The sequence below is a fragment of the Corythoichthys intestinalis genome, chromosome 7, assembly GCF_030265065.1.
Source record: "Corythoichthys intestinalis isolate RoL2023-P3 chromosome 7, ASM3026506v1, whole genome shotgun sequence".
Classification (NCBI taxonomy): domain Eukaryota; kingdom Metazoa; phylum Chordata; class Actinopteri; order Syngnathiformes; family Syngnathidae; genus Corythoichthys; species Corythoichthys intestinalis.
In genome coordinates this window covers 39445136-39466924 of record NC_080401.1, presented here as the reverse complement: position 1 = coordinate 39466924, position 21789 = coordinate 39445136, and the positions used below count along the sequence as shown (strand labels likewise).

General features: G+C 37.8%; 1 protein-coding gene across 1 annotated transcript in view; it reads right to left on the bottom strand.

Annotated features, from left to right (window-relative positions):
* yjefn3 (YjeF N-terminal domain containing 3) overlaps nucleotides 1-21789 on the bottom strand; it is a 110929-nt gene that overhangs the window by 23921 nt on the left and 65219 nt on the right. Inside the window, exon 2 of the mRNA XM_057841998.1 lies at nucleotides 5172-5280. Coding sequence (XP_057697981.1) covers nucleotides 5172-5280 — 109 coding nt within the window. The remainder of the gene's footprint in view (nucleotides 1-5171; nucleotides 5281-21789) is intronic.

Below are 21789 nucleotides of genomic sequence, written 5' to 3'. Positions count from 1 at the left end.
CAGGTGATGAACAGTCTCAGACTGATACAGAAGCCCACAGTCTGGTTCTGCTGAGTGCAGGCTGCGGGAAAGGGATTGTTTTACAGAGAACCTATAATCTGTCTGGCAAACTAAGGTGTATGCGCTTGTGTTTTTGGTGTGGTATTCCTGGACACAGTAACAGCAGTAGGTCGGCAGTGAATCGGGCCAAATCGGACTGTCTAGCATCTCTCTTGACTGTAATTGTGTTCAAATAGCGGTGATGTCATGCGAGCGGTGGCGTGCTGCGGGTGGCTGCGGTTGGCGGCGGTAGTCCGACTGTGTTTGTTCAGTCAGGCTAGGCTGCCGATCTTGGCTACTGGACCAGGATGAAGAGGGGAAGTGGATCCGGTGGTTGGACACGCACACGTCTTGTCTTAGCTTGTGACCAATGATGCCACTCTGTCTGTATTAACTTCCATTCATGCCTTCTATTCTCATTATTAACTCAACCAGGGGTGTCCGGACTTTTTCTTTTAAGGGTTGCATATGGAAATATCAGAGGGGACAGAGGCAACTGGAGATTCTTAAGGCCGAGTTATGCTTCTGCGACAGACCAAAGCCATCAAGGAAGACCCGATTTACGACCCTCCGCCATAGCCTGATGTGCGCCTCCACAACATTCTGACTTGGCGTCATGTCAACGCGTGGTGACGTGAAGCAAATGGACTGTGATTGGTCCGCTTAGACTGTTGTTTCCAGTTTAGCGTGAAATCACCGCCATTTTCAAATATTGCTGTGCTACACGCAAAAATGGACCAAACCGATGAACGTATCATCGAAGAGGTCCGCAAGTACAACAACCTTTACAATGTCTCGTCAAGACATTATAAAGAATGCCAAATGACAAGCAATTCGTGGAAGGAGATTGCCGAAAATACGGGGCTGGAAGTCAGCGATTGTATAAATAAATGGAAGAACCTCCGAGACAAGTTCAGTGGGGCAAATAAGTATTTAATCAACCACTAATTGTGCAAGTTCTCCCTCTTGAAAATATTAGAGAGGCCTGTAATTGTCAAAATGGGTAAACCTCAACCATGAGAGACAGAATGTAGACAAAAAAAAAAAAAAAACAGAAAATCCCATTGTTTGATTTTTAAAGAATTTATTTGCAAATCATGGTGGAAAATAAGTATTTGCTCAGTACCAAAAGTTCATCTCAATACTTTGTTACCCTTTGTTGGCAATAACGGAGGCTAAACGTTTTCTGTAACTCCTCACAAGCTTTTCACACACTGTTGCTGGTATTTTTGCCCATTCCTCCATGCAGATCTCCTCTAGAGCAGTGATGTTTTGGGGCTGTCGTTGGGCAACTCCCTCCACAGATTTTCTATGGGGTTGAGATCTGGAGACTGGCTAGGCCACTCCACAACCTTGAAATGCTTCTTACGAAACCATTCCTATGTTTCCCTGGCTGTGTGTTTGGGATCATTGTCATGCTGAAAGACCCAGCCACGTCTCATCTTCAATGCCCTTGCTGATGAAAGGAGATTTTCACTCAAACTCTCTCGATACATGGCCCCATTCATTCTTTTCTTTGCACAGATCAGTCGGCCTAGTCCCTTTGCAGAAAAACAGCCCCAAAGCATGATGTTTCCACCCCCATGCTTCACAGTGGGTATGGTGTTCTTCGGATGCAATTCAGTATTTTTTCTCCTCCAAACACGAGAACCTCTGTTTCTACCAAAAAGTTCGATTTTGGTTTCATCCGAGCATAACACATTCTCCCAGTCCTCTTATGGATCACCCAAATGCTCTCTAGCGAACCGCAGACAGGCCTGGACGTGTACTGGCCTCAGCAGGGGTACACTTATGGCAGTGCAGGATTTGAATCCCTGGCGGCGCATTGTGTTACTGATAGTAGCCTTTGTTACTGTGGTCCGAGCTCTCTGTAGGTCATTCACTAGGTCCTCCCGTGTGGTTCTTGGATTTTTGCTCACCGTTCTTTTTATCATTTTGACGCCAGGGGGTGAGATCTTGCATGGAGCCACAGATCGAGGGAGATTATCAGCGGTCTTGTATGTCTTCCATTTTCTAATAATTGCTCCCACAGTTGATTTCTTTACACCAAGCGTTTTACATATTGCAGATTCAGTCTTCCCAGCCTGGTGCAGTTCTACAATTTTGTCTCTGGTGTACTTCGACAGCTCTTTGGTCTTGGCCATAGTGGAGTTTGGAGTTTGAATGACTGAGATTGTGGACAGGTGTCTTTTATACCGATAATGAATTAAAACCAGTGCCATTAATACAGGTAACGAGTGGAGCCTCGTTACACCTCGTTAGAAGTTAGAGCTCTTTGACAGCCATAAATCTTGTTTGTAGGTGACCAAATACTTATTTTTCACTCTAATTTGGAAATAAATTCTTTAAAAATCAAACAATTAGATTTTCAGTTTTTTTTTTCTCCACATTCTGTCTCTCATGGTTGAGGTTTACCCATGTTGACAATTACAGGCCTCTCTAATCTTTTCAAGAAGGAGAACTTGCACAATTGGTGGTTGACTAAATACTTATTTGCCCCACTGTATGTGTGTGTTCGGAAGCGAATAGCCACGCAAAGCGGTGACACAGTCGGCCAAAAACTGCCAGCTTTTTATCACCTTATGTTGTATTTTTGGTTGGTGCACTTTATCATTTATTGTGTACATATTTGCCGTGAGTCACACTTGATACATCATCACTGATTGAGAGTACCTCGGTGCATTTATGTTAACGTGTTTACCATCAAGGCTTCCAACGCATTTTGGGAAGTTCTGCAGCCGCCAGAAATCTGTGGCTTCCCAATGGCTGGTTGTAGGACACGGCAAAGAAATCGGACAAAACGCTGCGAAACGCAGCTTGCTGGCTTCAACTCGATCCTATAATTCGTAAACTGCAAGTCTCTGTGCGGCATCAACAGTCGGACAGACCACATCCGCAACCATCTTGCCGTCGCCTGTGCCTCAACATTTGTATGATCAACATTTGTTGTTCAATGTTGATGAGCTGAAGGTCCACATTCAAGTGTTGCAACTCTGTTGGCATTGTTGTTTAATCGGAAGAAAACTAGGGGAAGCCGACAAGAGTCCCCCAAAACCGTACAAACACAATGCCACACCCCTTTAGTGGCTTGGCGGTGAATTACAGAGCAACGCTTTCCCTTACCGCAGAACTATTGAATGCTCATTGACGCTACGCCGTCACCGTAATGCAGAGCATAACTCCGGCTTTAGGCTGCAGAGAGGGAGGGCTCAAAAAGTCACCAGCTTTGTTCTGTTTTTCTTCGTGATGAGGACACTAACTAGAATGGCTACTCCTCCATTATTTGTGGACGGATCAGAATTAAATTTGGTAGGTATATTCCAGGGACGCACTTGTATCGATCCTCATAGCCAGATGTTTGATTTTTTTTGTCTCAGGTCTGATTAATTCAATGTGGATTGATTAATTGTGGACTGATGTAGTTATTCCATGAATCCAAAAGAGGGCAGTTGGGAACATCATTTGTATTGCATTGAATGAGGTCTGTCCAAGTTTTTTGCCTATACTGTATATACAGTATATAGATCTTGACACTGTTAATGTTCAATCCTTGTTTCAAACTTAGTTGTTGAAGCTTTTAAAAGCGTAGGTTTTAAGAAATTCTAAACATCAAGCTTGCCGCTTCAGTAGTACTAGTAGTTTTGGCTAAGCAAAGCAAAGGACCATCTTTCAGGTGCTAGTCACATGATCTGTTTGAAAAATAATTTGGACCCATTATGAAATACTTTAAAGGATTCTTGTTCATCTCGTTCATTTTTGTTGTTTGTTGTATTGCTTTACAACTTTCATAGACAACATTTTAACAGTTAGGTATTTATTTAAAAGGGGAAGTTCAGAATTTTTTACATTAGGCATAATCTTCAAGTTAGCGGGAGTTTAATTACCGTATTTTTCGGACTATAAGTCGCAGTTTTTTTCATAGTTTGGCTGGGGGTGGGACTTATACTCGGGAGCACTTTATGTGTGAAATTATTAACACATTATTATATCATTTCACATGTTATTTTGGTGTTTTGGAGTGACACTGATGGTTTGGTAAACTTGTTAGCATGTTCTTTATGCTATAGTTATCTGAATAACTCCTGATAGCTATGTTACATTAACATACCGGCCACATTTGCATTTCGTTGTTCATGCATCATGTAACATTATCATCCTGTACACTTATTCAGCATGTTGTTCTCTATTGTGTTTTTATTTTAAATTGCCTTTCAAGATGACATATCTGTTCTATGTGTTAGATTTTATAAAGTAAATTTCCCCCAAAAATGCGACTTATACTCCGGTGCGACATATATATGTTTTTTTCCTCTTTGTTGGGCATTTTATGGCAGGTGCGACTTATACTCAGGTGCGACTTATAGTCCGAAAAAAACGGTAGTCGTTGGAGTTGATTTGAACAAATTCCGTGCAGTTTTTCAGTTATTTGTTAGTTTCAGGGCTCCGGAGTGGTTAAGCTAGCGTGAGTCAATGTTGATTGAAATTAACTCCATCGACTAATTAATCCCCCACCCCCCACCCCGCTAACTCAAAGATTAAGCCTTAGGTGAAAAATTCAATTACATGCGATGACATTTTTCTGTTGTCATTCTTATGTTGAGGCAGCGAAGGGAAAAAATTGGTAAAAAGTAACTGATAAATTACTGTTAAAGTAACTTAGTTACTTTGACAATAATCAGTAACTAGATTACTTTTTTGAGACGTAATCAGTAATCAGTGATTAAACTACTTTTTCAAGTGACAACACTGTCAGTAACTGTAACAGCGTTGCAAAGATGGGAGAGGTAATTAGATTACTCATTGAAAAAAATAACCCTGCTATTAAAAAATTTGGTATGTAGTAAAGTCATCACTTCTGGTAAAAATATGGAAAGCATTTACACACTGTTTGATGAAATTTCGATTTATGTTACAGCTAAGTGATAAAGCAAAATGTAAAACTTTAAGGAATTTCGGGGGGCCAGCAGGGGTTCACGATTTTTGAGACACTATAATTCTGTCTGTGATCTAAAAACCATAACTATCTGAATTACAAAAAACAAAAGCTTTAAATATATCATATTTGTAAAGATTCTGTACATGGGTTGACATTATGGTTTTGGTCCAATATTGAAACATGATAAAGTACAAACCTTAGAGATGGCAAGCGCGCAGGCGTGTCCCCAGATCTCAATGAGCTGCTGTTGTCCAAACTTGTAGTCCCGCAAGAGTTCTGTCTCAATGGCGCTCGCCTCGCCTTTACTACAACACAGAACACAATGTGCGATCACTCAACAAGCCCGTTTAGTAAGCCTTCTACGAGCAATAAAATCCAGAGATTTTCAGACCAGAAATTCATTATGATCATTTAAAAAATTTAAGATTATGTAGCCATGCCTCGTGACAAAAACAGGTTGGGGGATTTAAAAAAATAAAAATAAAAAAAAAGTAAGTATAGCACAGTTTGCAAGGATAGTAAGGTATAAATTACAACAATCATAAACACAATTACAATGTTATTTTTCTATAAGATTTTATATCATTACTTTATTAATTATTAGGTGCGAGAGTTGTCAAATATGGATAATAATAAAATAACAGTTTTGGAAAAAAAACTGTTGTCAGTGACCATCTGATGTGAAGTTGAGGAAGGGAGTTTTGATGTAGACGTTCAAGGAAGAAAAGAAGCAAAGACTGACTGAGTCATAGCCAGAAAGTGCTGATGACTGTGTTGATTTCTATTCAATATTCCCCCCCTTCCCAATTAAAGTATGTCACAATCACAGCCAATTTTACTGTAAAGCTGGTTAAAATGGGAGGTATGTTGTTTTAAGGGGTATTAAATACCGTATTGGGTGGTATAGATGACGCTGTTTTTTTGCATTGAAATAAGACTGAAAAACGACTGAGGGTGTCGTCTTATATTCGCGGTCTAGACATTATACCCATTCACGACGCTAGATGGCGCCAGATATCATTGAAGCGATAGTCTGTGATGACAGTTCTCAGCTACTCTCCCCATTCACGACGCTAGATGGCGCCAGATATCATTGAAGCGATGTTCTGTCATGACAGATCTCAGCTACTCTCAAATTTAACCAATTTGCATTATTTTATTGCAATGTTTTTCCTTAATCAGATGTTTCAAGACTACAGTTACAGTTAGACTTCACTTTGATGATTAATGCAGTTATTGCAATTGTGTTGTTTTATCACAATAGACTGGTTTATTTACATTTCAAAAACCAGAAGCCATTCATTTATGAATGTGATTGCACTTTAGTTTATATCTTTAAATGTTCAGATATCAAGATTTGAATGAGGCAAAATAACATGCTTTTTCTCTCAAATATATTGTTATAATCATTTGTTTCTGATGTACTGTAATTATTTTCTGTATAAAAATTAATTTGGTGTTCAAAGTCTTTTTTCAAACTTGAGTCTTGAAAAGGAGGGGTCGTCTTATAATCAGGGCCGTCTTATATTCGGGCCAGTACGGTACTTGTTCATGTGCCCCTTTTGATCTATAAGCACCTGCCCCCCACTGGTCTTTGCACGGCCCTGGTGTAGAGTATACAAAATAATATGATTTTTATGATCATTTAAAATAAGCAAACAGTTGACGCAGCCCTAAAAAGTTATATAACTGCCAAAAGTGCCTCAAGTTTGCACCAAAGTAAGGATGATGGACTGTCTAAATGAAGCTCCTCTCAAGAATTTTCTAACCTTTTGCTACCTTCATTATGTGAATGTTTTACACCACCTAACGCTTTAATACACAACGTCAATGCCAAACAAACAATACATGAAAAAAACTATGTGAGTAATACCATGTCCTTTCGCCTGCCTCATGTTTACACTGTATGAGTGACTGAAAATGTCAACGTAATTCATATATGGCCCATACTGCTTTGCAAGGGGGTAAGATGAATAATAATAATGCTGTCTTTACCATAAAAGTGGGTGTATTAGAATGAGAAAGACAATGCCCTTCATTCTACAACCATCTAGTGGTTGATGTTAACATTGCGCCTCCTTCCTCAAGACGTAAGTGTGTGTGCCCTGCGGGGCTCGTTGGGGGAAAACATCCGAAAGAATAATGCAGTAGAAAAGTATCTTTGGCAAAACACTTGTTAGACACTACATTAAAGTAGAATTGTATAAGAATTCCAAAGGATCCAGAACCCTCGTACAAAGTGAGCAAATTTGTTAACATCCAATGGCCTAGGCTTGGTCTCAACATTGGTAGGGGTCATAAGCTGATTTTAAGGGAGGGCAAGGCCCCCCCTGGTGGCCTAAAAGTATCATTGTATGAAATTGACTTTCCTATATATATATGGCGGAAAACAAAGACAAGGCTGAAAAAGCAGTTTCTGCCCTCGCACCCCTCTATAAAATAAACTGCTGTATTTTAAGCCAAAAGAAATGTTGTGTCTGATAGAACAATATGTCTATATGCTGCCATAGCAGATTCATGGCGCATTAAGTCTCCGAACTAGTTTTAGTTTGTCCGTTTTACCCTGAAAACCCCCGTTTACAGACGTTGCGCAACCGCTTTTGTTTCAACCCAGCCATAAAAAGAAGGTAAGTAATCATATTTATTATTCAAAATGTCTGTCATTTTTAGCTGAGAATCATTAATTGATGTCTAATATTTCGTTAAAAAAATGACTTTAAAAAATATTTACTTGCATATTTCAAAGTTATAAACAAATAACATTACAATGAAAAAATTGGCGTCTGTAAAAAAGTCGCGGATATCTACCTCATAACTATCGCTTAATTGTATTTGTTTCGTTACTGTCGCATTTTCTCCAATATTTTAGATGATAAATAATTGATCCAAACAAAGAAAAATTGGAAAGAAAAAAAAAACGTTTAAAAGGGTAAATATATGAAAATGAAAATCTCGATTACTCCTTGACCTCTGCGATTTCTGCATTGCGTTATATTACTATGTTTCACCCATAAAATCCTGAGAAAAATCCAACTGTGGCCATTCACATCTGTGTCTTGACACTCAATGATACATGCTATATGGAGTTTTTGGATCGAAACAAGGTAAGGGCACGATAATATCTCGTTAAAATCATGGCGTCTTTAATTCTACTCTCGCATGCTCTCATCTCCAGTTAGGATTTTGCTGTTTAAATTTTTTTTTTTTTTTTTTTTTTTTTTTTTTAAAGCCCCTCCTGGTTAGAAATTTTCTTTCCTCAGAAAATTGACATTTTCAGCTTTCCAATGATTTATCACACGTGCAAATCGGACAATTTCGAAATTTGGCCAAATTGGGGGTCTCAGAGCGGAAATTCAAGTCACCTAAGTGTTTTCCACCATATAAAAGTTGTAAAGCAATAAAAGTGCAACAAAAATGAATGAAATGAACAAAAAATATATTTTTATAATGGGTCCAAATTATTTTTCGAACAGATCATGTGACTAGCACCTTAGACGATCATTGCCTTTGCATATAATTTAAAAAAAATAAAATATAAAAAAATAGGGGAGGGCAATTTTATTTTTCAAATGATTTTTTTGCTTTGCTTGAAAATATATATATTTTTGATCGAAGCAACTTTTTGGGGGATTGAATGATTTTGACACAAATGTCCTTCCCATAATATGGCCCAAACACAAAAAGAATTGCTTCACTCAAATAAAACTTTTTCAATTAAAAATTACTGTCAGTGTTCAAATGCAAATTTTTCTATCTCAAATATTTTTTCGCATTCAGAAACGTTATCTATGATTGAAATTTTTTCTTTTTTTGATTGAAGTGAATTTTCTTTTTGAAAATATATAATTTTTGAAGCAACTTATTTTTTGATTGAATAATAAAGAAAAAAATGTCCAAGCCAAAATGTGGCCCAAACACAAATCAACCTTACTTCAATCAAAAAAGTTGCTTCAATCAACAAAAAAAAATATCAAAGAAAAATAGCTTTCACGTGCATTTTTATTGAATTTCACATTTCTTTTTGCATTCAACATTTTTTTATTGAAAATATATATTTTGATTGAAGCAGCTTTTTTTTATTGAAGCAACTTTTTTTGATTGAATAATAAAGACACAAATATGGCTCCGTCCAGGGGATACAATTTTTGACTGGGGTATCTACATTGGCATGACACCGGCGGGCATACCATATTCAATGGTTGACGATCTTGGCGAAAAGTATTGCCTAAGCAGCCTGATTTAGAATTCCCGTCAAGAATGATGGGAAACAAAAAACGCTTATTGTCAACTTATTAGTAGAAATATCCTTGTAAGTTAATTTTATTGCTGACACTGCGTTTCGGGGTCTTCAACATGTTATTCCCCCCTGCCCCAAAGTCAAACTCCACCTATGGTAGGGGTGCTATAACAGCATAACCTGCATGTACACTTTTTGCAGGGGACGACCGGAAGAGACATTAATAAGACCAAACAGATAGGGTGAACAAGGGTCAGGGCTACATTTCTCACGAATATGCTGATGTGTTTCCTACCTAAATATGTAAAAAAATAATAATAATAATAATTAAAAAAAAAAAAAAAAAGGTTATTTTCATGGAGAAAGTCATTTTTCAAAATTGTATCATATAAAGGAAATGTATTTTTCTTTATTTTGGGGGGGGAATACTTAACCTATTAACCTATACATCGTACTACATGTTAGCTTACATTGTCCTTCCGCAAGGACAATACATTGATTTAATTGGTTGTCCCTTTCATCTACTTTTCCCTTATTTTCTCTCTAAGTGCATTAGTTGGTTGAGCAATTATAGAAAAAAAATCAAAATCGGGATTAATTAAACTTTTTACCTCGATTACAAATAATATATGATTGTCTGAAAAATGTCTGCATTGGCTACAAATGTTTTTTTTTTTTTTTTTTAATAATGTAAAAAATACATCTTAATTAATGAATAAATGCTCATATAGGTATTTACTAGTTTCAAAAGTGTAAAGTCAGAACATGCTTTACCCTTTTGTCCTTCTAATCTAGGCCATTTACAAGAAGAAAAGCAGCAGCATGTGTTTTTTTTTTTTTTTTTTTTTTTTTTTTTTTACTGTCAACACTTTCCTGTGAAACACAGCATGGGAGCTCTCTCTCTAAGCAGCTTCGTGCTCACGTTTTCACATTTTTCATAGTTTTCCGCAGAGTTTAATACATTTCATACATTTCAATTAGGGGTGCACGATATCCATTTTTTGAAACCGATACCGATATCGATAATTTCCTGCTCCTCAAGGCCGATACCGATGACCGATGACCGATAGTTTATATATAATTTTTCAATGTATATTCACCTGAGTTTTTGAACACCTGTAGGTCAAAAATACTAGTGGTTGATTCAGCATGGATTTGCCTTTGACCGAACCAGAATTTTCATGATGACATGAACATTATTATAATGAACAAAACAAAGACAGTAAAAAAACTTTGCATACTGGAAAATCAGGAGTGGAAACAAACGCACACATCACAATCCGACACCGTGCCAAAAATATTATTAATAGGGCCGATAATACATAATGTTATCGGATTTATTGGGATGACGTCATAATTCCTATTATCGGACCGATAATTATCGTGCACCTCTGATTTCAATATATTTTAATTAACGTTAACTAGTCTAAAACACATACAGTAGGACACCTCTCAAATCAGCTTCCTACTCGCCCTAGGAAGTTCATAGTTGCTTATGCTAACTCTGATGCAGGTCGGACTTTCAGTAGCAAAATTAATAGCGTGTCCCCACCTCAACAACATTCTTAATATCCCTCCTCTTCGAAGGGGACGTAGAAGGCGGAATGTTGATATGTATTTCTATCAAACTTGGGTGAGTGTGCGTGTGCGGTGTCTAGTCATCAGCCAGTCAAACGTGCGTTTGAGGGGAAAAAAAAGACCGACATAGTCAGCAAGTGAAAAGTAAATGTAAGTCTGAACATAATAAAGATAATTCACTTAATAATGGTAGGGTCAATTCTATATTGACAGCATATAGGAAGATAATCTAAATTCAAGGGCGTAGGTTTGCATAGGGACGGTAGGGACATAACACTAGCAACTTTTCAGGAAGCTCAAATTGTCTTCACCAACTTTTAAGCAACCTTATTTGCAATATATCATGACTTCTGGTATATAGGATATGTTGTAAGGATGGAATTGACCCTATCATTATTAAGTGAATTACAGTACTGTCATATGTTCAGACTTACATTGACCCCTTTTCACTTGCTGAATGTTTTCCCCAACGCATGTTTGATTGGCTGAAGACTTGACCCCCCCCACACACACACACGCATTCACAGCCCCAACAGAAATGCAACATGCCGCCCCCCCACCCCCCGTTCGAAGACAACGGATATTAGTTTTTTTCCGCTAGCAGCACCCACTGTAAGTAATGTAAAAAGACGTCAATGTTGTGGATGTGGGGAAACACCACTAATTTTGCATCAGAGTTAGCGTAACATTAATCTATATAAATTTCTCGAACTGTAGGAGGAAGCTGCTTTAAGTGAAATATCCTCCTGTATGTTTTCTACTGTTAATGTTAATTAAATTGTAAGAAATGTTGTAAACCAACGTTTACCCCCTTTTCCCCAGTTTTCATTTTTATTTTATTTATGTAGTCTTTAAGGAGCCCAAAGAAGCTTTCATTTTTTAGTTGAGTTCGGCTGTGCTTGTGGACAAAAGCAGTAGCGTTTTACTTTAAGAAAGACTTTATTTTAATTTTTAATTTTTTTTAGGGTTATCGTCCCTACCAATATTGAAACCAAACCTATGCCCTTTTCTAAATAACCTATATAACGGCACTCATTATGTAATACAAATAAGGTTGCTTCAAAATTGGTGGTGACAAATTGAGCATCCTGAAAAGTTGCTAGTGTTATGTCCCTACTGTTGCTATAAAAACCTACGCCCTTGTTAACAGCATTTTCACTCAATGAGGCAGCACTTGATACATATTGCTGTAACTCAGTACTTCTCAAATAGTGGGGCGGGCCCCCCCAGGGGGGCACAAAGCGATGTTGGGGGTGGCACATGTGACCTTGGGGAACATACTTTTTTGCCGTGCTAGAATAAAGTGTAATTGCACATCTATTCAGTGGGTGGCAGTGCCGCTCTTATTTTCAGCATGTGCACAATATTTTTTAACCAAACGAGAGCACACAGCAAAGAGCACTGGAGATATGAAAAGCTAAGACAAGGAAATATGATGAAGCATATGTCACATTTGGCTTTTGGCTTTGACGTTTAGCACAGTGGGAGACGACGAAAGACCAGTCTGTTTACTTTGTCTAAAAATGTTCGCAGTGGACAGAAGGAATTATGTTTTTTCAGCGAAAACATGCCGAATATTGCTAACAATCCTCCTGCTTTGTCAAGCTTTAGCGAGCATTGTCAGAATCATATAAGGTGGCATACCAAGTTGCTTAGTGCAAAATAACCCCACACCATAGCAAAGGAGCTGATACTGCCTGCAGCAAAAATAAAAAGTGTCCCTCTGTCCAATGACACTGTCGTTTTTGTTTTATTAATTTTTGTTTTTTCGGTCTAATTGGCATATTGTCCTTGTGAGTTAATGTTGCTAATCAATTTGAATGTATTATTATTTATTGATTTATTAAATTTTATTTTTTAGTATCAAACGGTCAAAAAAATGTATCGAGTATTTTTACCGTATGGATTTTTTTTTTTTTTAAACACTTTATTGTAAGTTGATCTATATTACTTTTTTCTTTAATATTAAAAAGAACAATGTTATGCAGAGGTGTACTTATAATAATAAGAATTTTATTTATAAATGATACTACAATATATTTACAGTGGTGGCAGAGAGTTGGGAGGGGCGCGGAAAATTTACTTCCTGGGGGGGGCATAGCAGAAAATAATTGAGAAGCAATGCTGTAAGTAGAGTATGACAAAATGGAAAGGTAAAGGCAGAATTTTGTATTACTCATCATATCAGTCCACATTCATGCCTGAGGAAATCGCTCAATATTTCATTTTTTTCTTGAAAAGTCATGGAATAATAACATTGCACGCTGTTAACCTTGACGATAGTCTGTTATCATTGTTTGTGAGGTGAAGTATAGTTCATGTGATGTGTTGTGGGAATCTGCTCCATTTAACTCCCCTGTGACTGTACTGCCGATGCTAATCCTGTTTGTGTTGCTTTTACTTTCCTTCAAGGCACAGCTGTGTATCTGTGTGCGTGCGCTCAGGCAAAGCAACAAATCTAAGTGGGGCTCATGGCATTTACCTGAGCCAGCGGAGCGGCGGCAGCTGTCACCCACAGCTCACCTCAGGGATGTTTCCTGAGCGACTGAGACAAGTTGATCTTTGCAAAGATCACCCCAACCCACAGGCTCCGAGGAGACCCCAACCACGTAGACTTCAACACTACGGCACTTGTTCACTTTGCCCTTGAGGGGTGATAAAGTTTAAGTTAAAAAAAGAACAAAACAACAAATACAAAAAGGTCAGAGTATATTTGCGGTGCCTTTTTCTGTCAAAATATGCTCATTGTGTTTACAGAATGAGATCTGGTAGTTGGTTCAGCTAAGCGAGTTCTTGTCCCAAGGCCGCACTACTATCATAATAAATGAACTACATTCCCAGCTATAATGTGATAATACAGTGATCCCTCGTTTTTCGCTGTTAATGAGGACCGCTCCCCACCGCGAAGTTTTAAACATGTTCCTGTCCCACCGAATTATTTTTAAACAAGAATAACTTGGCAAATTGCTTGTCTTTATTAAATACTTCATTGAGTGAGTCCACTTAAATCCACTCATGCTGCTAAGACCAGCCTCTCATCACTCTCACTCTCTTGTCATAGCACAGTACCACTATTGTGTTTAACAGGCTAAACGATGATTGACAGATCTTTGGCTTAGAGGACTGCACTGCCAAGCCTCTCTGGCAGGATCAAAGCAACACCCATTCACTCATCGTAAACTTTAACAAGCAAACTCAGTCTCCAGCTGCCTGTTGAGCAAGAAAAGCAGCAGGAGGGAGAGTGGGAGGCTGTACGTGATTGGATCGGGACATTCCTGTAAAATACTGCACTCATTTATTGATTTTTTAAATTATTATTATTATTTCTGGGGTCCGCGATGGACTGAGGGCGCGAAGTTTGAAGCTCGAAGTAGCGAGGGATCATTGTATGACTATTTCTTTCATGAGTAGTATGTTCAACAATCTAGCTGTTTAAATGTAAATCTGTTTAGTTTCTTCAGAATCAGTAGTACTGGTCAATGTAACTTAAACCAAAGTTTTAACTTATGCCCTGGTTTGTGTAGGACTTACGTATTTTTCAATGAATTTTAGGATCTTTTTTCTCCCCCTAATGTTTAGTTGACTTCTCAAAGAAATAACAGAGCCTGCTCTGCTACATTAAAGCAACAACTGCTTACACATCCTGTCAGACTTTCAAAAAAACAAAACAAAAAAAAGTATAATAGAACAGGTTAATGCAAGTCACACCACACTTGCTTGGGCACAGTGGTGGATGATGTATTAGCTTTTTTTTTTTACTTAAGTAAAAGTACCTAGGAAATCTAGGGGAAAAAATATTCAAGTAAAAGTACAAAGTACATGCTTTAAAATTTACTTTACAAGTAAATATATATTCGTCCAATGCAATATATATATATATATATATATATATATATATATATATATATATATATATATATATATATATATATATATATATATATATATATATATATATATATATATATATATATATATATATATTAGTGATGCACGATAATACATTTTTCAACCGATACCGATAACCGATAATTTCCTCCTCATTCCAACCGATAACCGATAATGTCAAGCCGATAATTCTATTAAAAGATTTATGTAAAATTTTAAAGTATACACAAAAGAAAATATTACTGTCCAAAAATATAATTTATTGCTCTTTTTTTCAACATAAAATATGAACAAGTCGTCAATTCAAACACCTAAATAATGACAGATTGTCTGACATTGTGTAATGGTAAACCTTTGGCAACAATTACTTACAGAGTAAATACCTAAGTTGCACAAAAAGCAAGCCATTCCTAACATATATAACATTAATACACTGCAAAACACACTTCCTTAAAACTAGTCAGTTTTAAGTGTAAATCTATTGGCAATAAGTGAAATGATCTGCCATCGCTTCAAGCGTATTTCTCTCAGATTTCTTAGAAGAAAAATAGCTACCTGAAAATAATCTTAACAGCATTGTTTTAAGCAATACATTATTATACTTAATCCTAAAAAAAAAAAAAAAACTTGGAAGAAGGAAAGATTTTGAATAATATTTGTGGCTACAGAATATTGATTTAAGAATTTGATTATCTACTGTGACTGTAATTGAGCAGAGAAATAAGTTAAATAATTTGAAAAGTGATTGCTAATGTTATATGCTTTGTTGCACACTGTGAAAATGATTAACTCAAAAGAGCGAGATGTCATGTACCCATTCTGCAACGCTTTGTTTACATTTGCGGCTTTCGCGACATTTGTTTTACAGCAGCTAAACTGCTACACGGCAGTACTATTTGGACGGAGTTGGAGCTCGCATCCGCGTGTGTTTTGTTTTGTGCCCGAGTTTTGTTAAGCCGAAAATAAAGGCAGCGTTACAAAGTCATCTGACCGCTCGTCATTTTACATACTGAATGCATTATTGACTGGCTGACTTCGTTTTCTCCATGTTTAAATTATCATCTAACCACTGTGCCGTCATGATAAGCTTGCTCACTGGACATCACTTTTTCATGAAGAATGGTGGTCGTATAAACTGCATTATTTTTTTATCCAGGGCTTTGGCTCTCGGGTCATTTAGGTAAAAAAAAAAAAAACGTGTCTCGTCTCGGCGGCAGCGGCAGCTACGTTCGTACCGGATAATCCGCCCGCCCCGGCCGGTTCGCCGCGGCGTATTCGGGTCCTGGCTCTGCTCGAAAAAACCGTGTCTCGTCTCAGCGGCAGCTACGTACCAAATAATCCGCCCGCCCCGGCCGGTTCGCGGCAGTGTATTCGGGTACTGGCTCTGCTCGCACGCCGTGGGGGAACGCACCACGAAACCGGGGTGTTCGCTGGAGGTCCCGAGGCCGGGGAACTGGGCTCAGCGGCGGCCTGCCAGACCGGCCAGAGCGGCGGGCTCCGTCGGAAGACGGCTACTTGCCGACTATCGGTCTCCAGTCGTGCCGGTGTTTAGCCTTAGATGCGAATTTACCACCCGCCTTGGGCTGCATTCCCAAACAGCCCGACTCTGTATCGTCACAAGCCCTGTAGTTTAACTTAGTGTTTACAATAGCTTTAGCATTCCCGCTAGCAGCAGCCTCGTATTCGTTCCAAAAATCTTTGTGCTGCAGGTTTAAATGGCTGCTGGGTTAGTGGTTTTGAATGAGGACGCTTTCTTTCTGCCTCGTGGAACTTCTACGGTACATATTTCGCAGATAGCGAGAGCGTCGTTTTTTTAGTAACAGCCGCCATAATATTCAACTACTTCTTGTCGTGTAACTCCGCCTCCTCAACCCCTCCTCCCTCAGGGGCTTCAGAGAGGGGAGGGGTTGAGGAGGCGGCATGCTGAATTCTTCGGTTGCGCACATTTGGAGGCCAAATCAAGTATATAATTATCGGATTGCATTATCGGTTGAATTTTTTTATTATCTGGATTATCTGTGTGACGTCATAATTGCCATTATCAGCCGATAATTATCGGTGACCGATATTATCGTGTATCTTTAATATATATATATATATATATTAGGGCTGTCAAAATTATCGCGTTAACGAGCGGTAATTAATTTTTTAAATTAATCCCGTTAAAATATTTGACGCAATTAACGCACAAATGCCCCGCTCAGACAGATTAAAATGAGAGCACAGTGCCACCCTCTGCTGGTGCTTGGGTGCGACTGATTTTATAGGCTTCAGCACCCATGAGCATTGTGTAAGTAATTATTGACATCAACAATGGCAGGCTACAAGTTTATTTTTTGATTGAAAATTTTACAAATTTTATTAAAACGAAAACATGAAGAGGGGTTTTGATATAAAATTTCTATAACTTGTACTAACATTTACCTTTTAAAAACTACAAGTCTTTCTATCCATGGATCGCTTTAACAGAATGTTAATAATGGTAATGCCATCTTGTTGAATTATTGTTATAATAAACAAATACAGTACTTACTGTACCGTATGTTGAATGTATATATCCATCTTGTTTATCTTTCCATTCCAACAATAATTTACAGAAAAATATGGCATATTTTATAGATGGTTTGAATTGCGATTAATTGCGATTAATTACGATTAATTTTTAAGCTGTAATTAACTCGATTAAAAATTGTAATCGTTTGACACCCCTAATATACGTTTTTTTGTTTTGTTTTTTTTTTTAAATATACATACATGCATCTGAGTCATTATTCAAAGAAAGAACCAGAAAATTCCTTGATTTCAGTTTTTAAAACTCTGCAGAATGGAAAAAACAAGCAATAAAATTGACTGCACTGTACATAGAAGCTTAACGAGCTCAAAAACTCCAAAACCTAGCTTAATGACGGATTCCAAACAACTATCAGGTGCATATCGCCACCCACTGTACAAGAGTGTTTAGCACCCATCTGAAGGCGCGCTGCTCTCACTGTTGGTTTTTATTGGTCAATATCTTTTTCACCTGCCTAATCCTGCTTGTATTCATGTTGCTGCCTCTAGTGCTCAGTTACGGTATAGTTGAACGGGGCTTATCGATTGCGCCGGAGGCATGAAAACGAAACTATCAATTCACAAGGACAAAAAAAGAAAACAAACAAAAGTCATGTGTAACGCAGGCCAAACAAGTTGCAAAGCAGTAGAGTAAAAAGTACAGATACGTGCTGTAAAATGTAGTGAAGTAAAAGTAGAAAGCCATTTCATATTTGTACTCAAAGTGCAGTTAAACAAAAATGTACTTAAGTATAGTAACAACGGATTTTTACATCATTACATTCCACCACTGTTTGGGCCGCATGCTAGTATGTTTGACAGTTTGTCCTTTTTTGGGAGGTCTGAATACGTCTAGTCGGATATAATGCTAATTTTACCCCCAGAATGTCTATTGTTGCCAAGTAGACCTTAAGTTGTTCATAAAGGCTTGCTTTATGGAGTATGCCTTGCTGTCTCTTGAATCCTTTTCCACAAAATACCAAGAAAGTTTAGAGCAGCAACTATTTGATTGGTTGGGGAGTTGACAATCACAAAATAATTCAAGTGGGGGCCGGGAATCATTAAATGTCTACTCTTTATCCTATCTATTTAAGGCATCAGGAAATATAAGGCAAAAGTTGAGGTGAAATGTTCATTCATCCACTCTATCATTTATTTATTTTATTATAAATGTAACACCATTTTTGTATGCAATATAAAATTGGATTACATGTAAAAGTGCACTTTGCTGCTTCCCTTGAGCTAAAATGTTCAAAAGGTGTGTTTTTTTCTCCTAAACAAACTATTTTTGAACTTATTTTACTCACTTCAGTCAACACATAAAATGGACCTTCCACAAAATAGTTAACGTTTACTGCTGCTATAACTTTGCCCAATGCCTTTATTTTTTTTACTAGTTCATGTCAAAGTGTGTGCTTCTGAGTGTGTTGCCACCAGGGAGCAGCACAGAGTTGAAAACCTAACTTTTCTGAAGCAGCAATTATATTAACGCTTCAGTAGGACACTACCCCAGGGCACTAACCCAGACAAACATTGTTTTTAATAAGAATGACATTTCAGTATAGTATTCCTTACTTTCCTTGATTTAACCTAGAAATGTGTCATTTGTAACATAGTGAGGAAATGAGTCAACTAAAGAGCATATTAACTAAAGTGTGTCCATCCAGGCTACTTGTTTCTTTGTACAGAATTTTCTGTAAAGTATGCTGAATATACTGTAAGCTCCTGTTGCACCTCCCCCCAAAGGGCTTGATTTCCCCCATGGTGCCTTCAATGCAACCCTCCCCTGAGGACCTCCTACTCACCATCATTCTAAACACTGCTCAACCGTGATCCCAAGCAGCTTCTAATGAATGTGTTTTCCTTACTCTTGCATGAAACTGAAACTATGAAAAGAGTCCCCGTGGGAGGCAAATGCTGTGCGGTACATGAACCAGAATGATACAACAACACCTGCTGTATAGACTGCAGTTCAAGGTTAAAATGAGAGTGCCTAAAATGCTCACAGACATGCTGAAACACCTGTATGTGATAGTGGCAGTCATGTTTCGACATACAGTAGAGTGCATGCAATATACTGTATAAGAAGTGAATACTCAAGAGGACAGCGCTCCTATTTTTCACTCACATTGCGGGAGTGAAACAGCTCCAGTCGTGCCATCAACCCCCATCTCACTTCACTTAATTTCCACCTTTCCAATGTGATGTGCTGCAGCGATAGGGAGCAGCATTAAAATAACCCTGGCAGACCACCACCAGGCGGGAATGAGAGAAACTGACAAAGAATTCTGCTTTCATCGTGATAACAATCCTTGCTTTTGATTAAAACTGTCAAAGAAAGGTATAGAAGAATCGTTACTGTCCCCGAGGGGAAACACCTTTCATGCAAAAGCACACTAGCATCTCTATTCAGTCCAATATGCAGTGGTACCTTGAGATTAGAGTTGATTCACCCTGTGACCATGCTTGTAAGTCTTTTTACACAAAATAATAAACCATCTCTCCCAAATAAAATACATTTAAATTCCATTAATATATTTCAGCCTTCCCAAAAACCACAAAAAAAGTATATTGTGCCGTCCCCAAGCACTCATGAATCCAATGTTTAGCACTTTCAACTGTGATTTCACTCCAGTTGATGTTAATTGTTAAACTAAAAACACACAAGACATTACACACACTGTTTATTTAAATATAAAGCACACAGCACTTTTCCTTCACCCCCCACCCTCAAAAACCCAGTTAGCTACATGCTAATACTAATCAGAAAATACCATTGACACACCAGCGAAAATTCGCATTGTATTTAGACCTCTCAATGGATTTTTACACACAAATGCCGAGGGAATGCGCACACGCAAGCAATATGAAAATAATCACAGGCATATATGCTCTTTGTGCGCTGCTGAAAACGACTAATATTAATTAGCCAAGCTTTATCGTCACTTGTTCTCGCCCCCAAAAGGCACACACAAAACGATCGACAGCGAGAATGAAAAGTGGTATTTGCCCCAAAAGCAGGCGACTGCGTGCCGGATCTGGCCTCAGTTCGCCAGATCCGCTTAGCAATCACTCCCACTTAAGGTCAGTACGCCAGATGCGGCCCGGATCAGCACTATGATAGTTTTGCCTTAATTGTCACCTTCATTGCACAGATGGGTGAGCCTGGGACCAGGTGTTGCTGATCATCGTGAGCAGCTTACTTAAACCGGTCCTTGGCCTCACATCATTGCCAGATCAACAACTCACCTACAAGTATGTGACTTTCAGATAACAAAGAATCTTGTAATCCTGATACTGAGCTCATTTTTGTGTTTTCCATCCCTAGATCCTGTACTGCTTGCCTGGCAAAACGCCTGCCCGTTCACCTGTTCTATCACCAACTGTCCACCGGATTATTCGGACACTATTTAACACACCCTCTCATCGTCAATGAATTAGGTCACCTGTTACACCAGAACCTTAACAAATACAATAAGTTGTTTAGAGTAGGTCATTTTTAATCAAATTAAATCAATTAAAATTAGGGCTGTCAAAATTATCGCGTTAACACACGGTAATTAATTTTTTAAATTAATCACGTTAAAATATTTGACGCAATTAACGCACATGTCCCGCTCAGAAAGTATTTTGCCTTTTGGTAAGTTTTACAGCAAGGGTTTTTGTGCTGTCCAACAGCGAACTCTTGTGGTCGCTTTGCGACATGGTTTATTGTTTTCTTGCCAGTTCATTATGGCTGCACGACGTCTCGGGCTGATAATGTTGTGCTTATATGATCCTTGGACAAGATTTGTCCGTAAGTATGGTTGTTGTAAAGAATGTACATATTATGTTAGTAAGCGAAATGTTATATTTTTTGTATGAGACGCTTGTTGTTTATGTTTAGTGAACATGTATAGCGTGCTAAGCTAACGTTGTTGCTAATGCAATGCTTGTGTACTTTTTGTAGTTTTACGACGGTCTAAAGAGGACAGTGGTTTCAGGCCATTTTATTAATAAATCAGATGAAAAAGGAAAAAGTCTAATTATTAAGGTGTCGTTCACTAGCTGTCTAGCTTTGGAAAAAGTAGACGCTTCGGAGTGAGGACAGCATAGACAGATTTAAATGACAGTAGAGTGAAATGCCCACTACAGTCTTTATGTACCGTATGTTGAATGTATATATCCATCTTGTGTCTTATCTTTCCATTCCAACAATTTATTTTACAGAATATATATATAATTTACAGAAAAATATGGCATATTTTATAGATGGTTTGAATTGCGATTAATTGCGATTAATTATGATTAATTAATTTTTAAGCTGTAATTAACTCGATTAAAATGTTTAATCGTTTGACAGCCCTAATTAAAATATTTTGATAAAAACAATGGTATATTGTTATGTTGTTGTATGTATGCATTAATGTGTTAGCATTAATAAATGGTGTGAAAAAGTGTTGTCATTATTGACTTTCACTCATTTGCTCCCAAAAATGTATAAATACGTTTTATTTTTTGTTTCAGTGTCCCAAAAAACGTATTTATACATCTTTAACGTTTTTTTTTTCTTTTTTTTTTT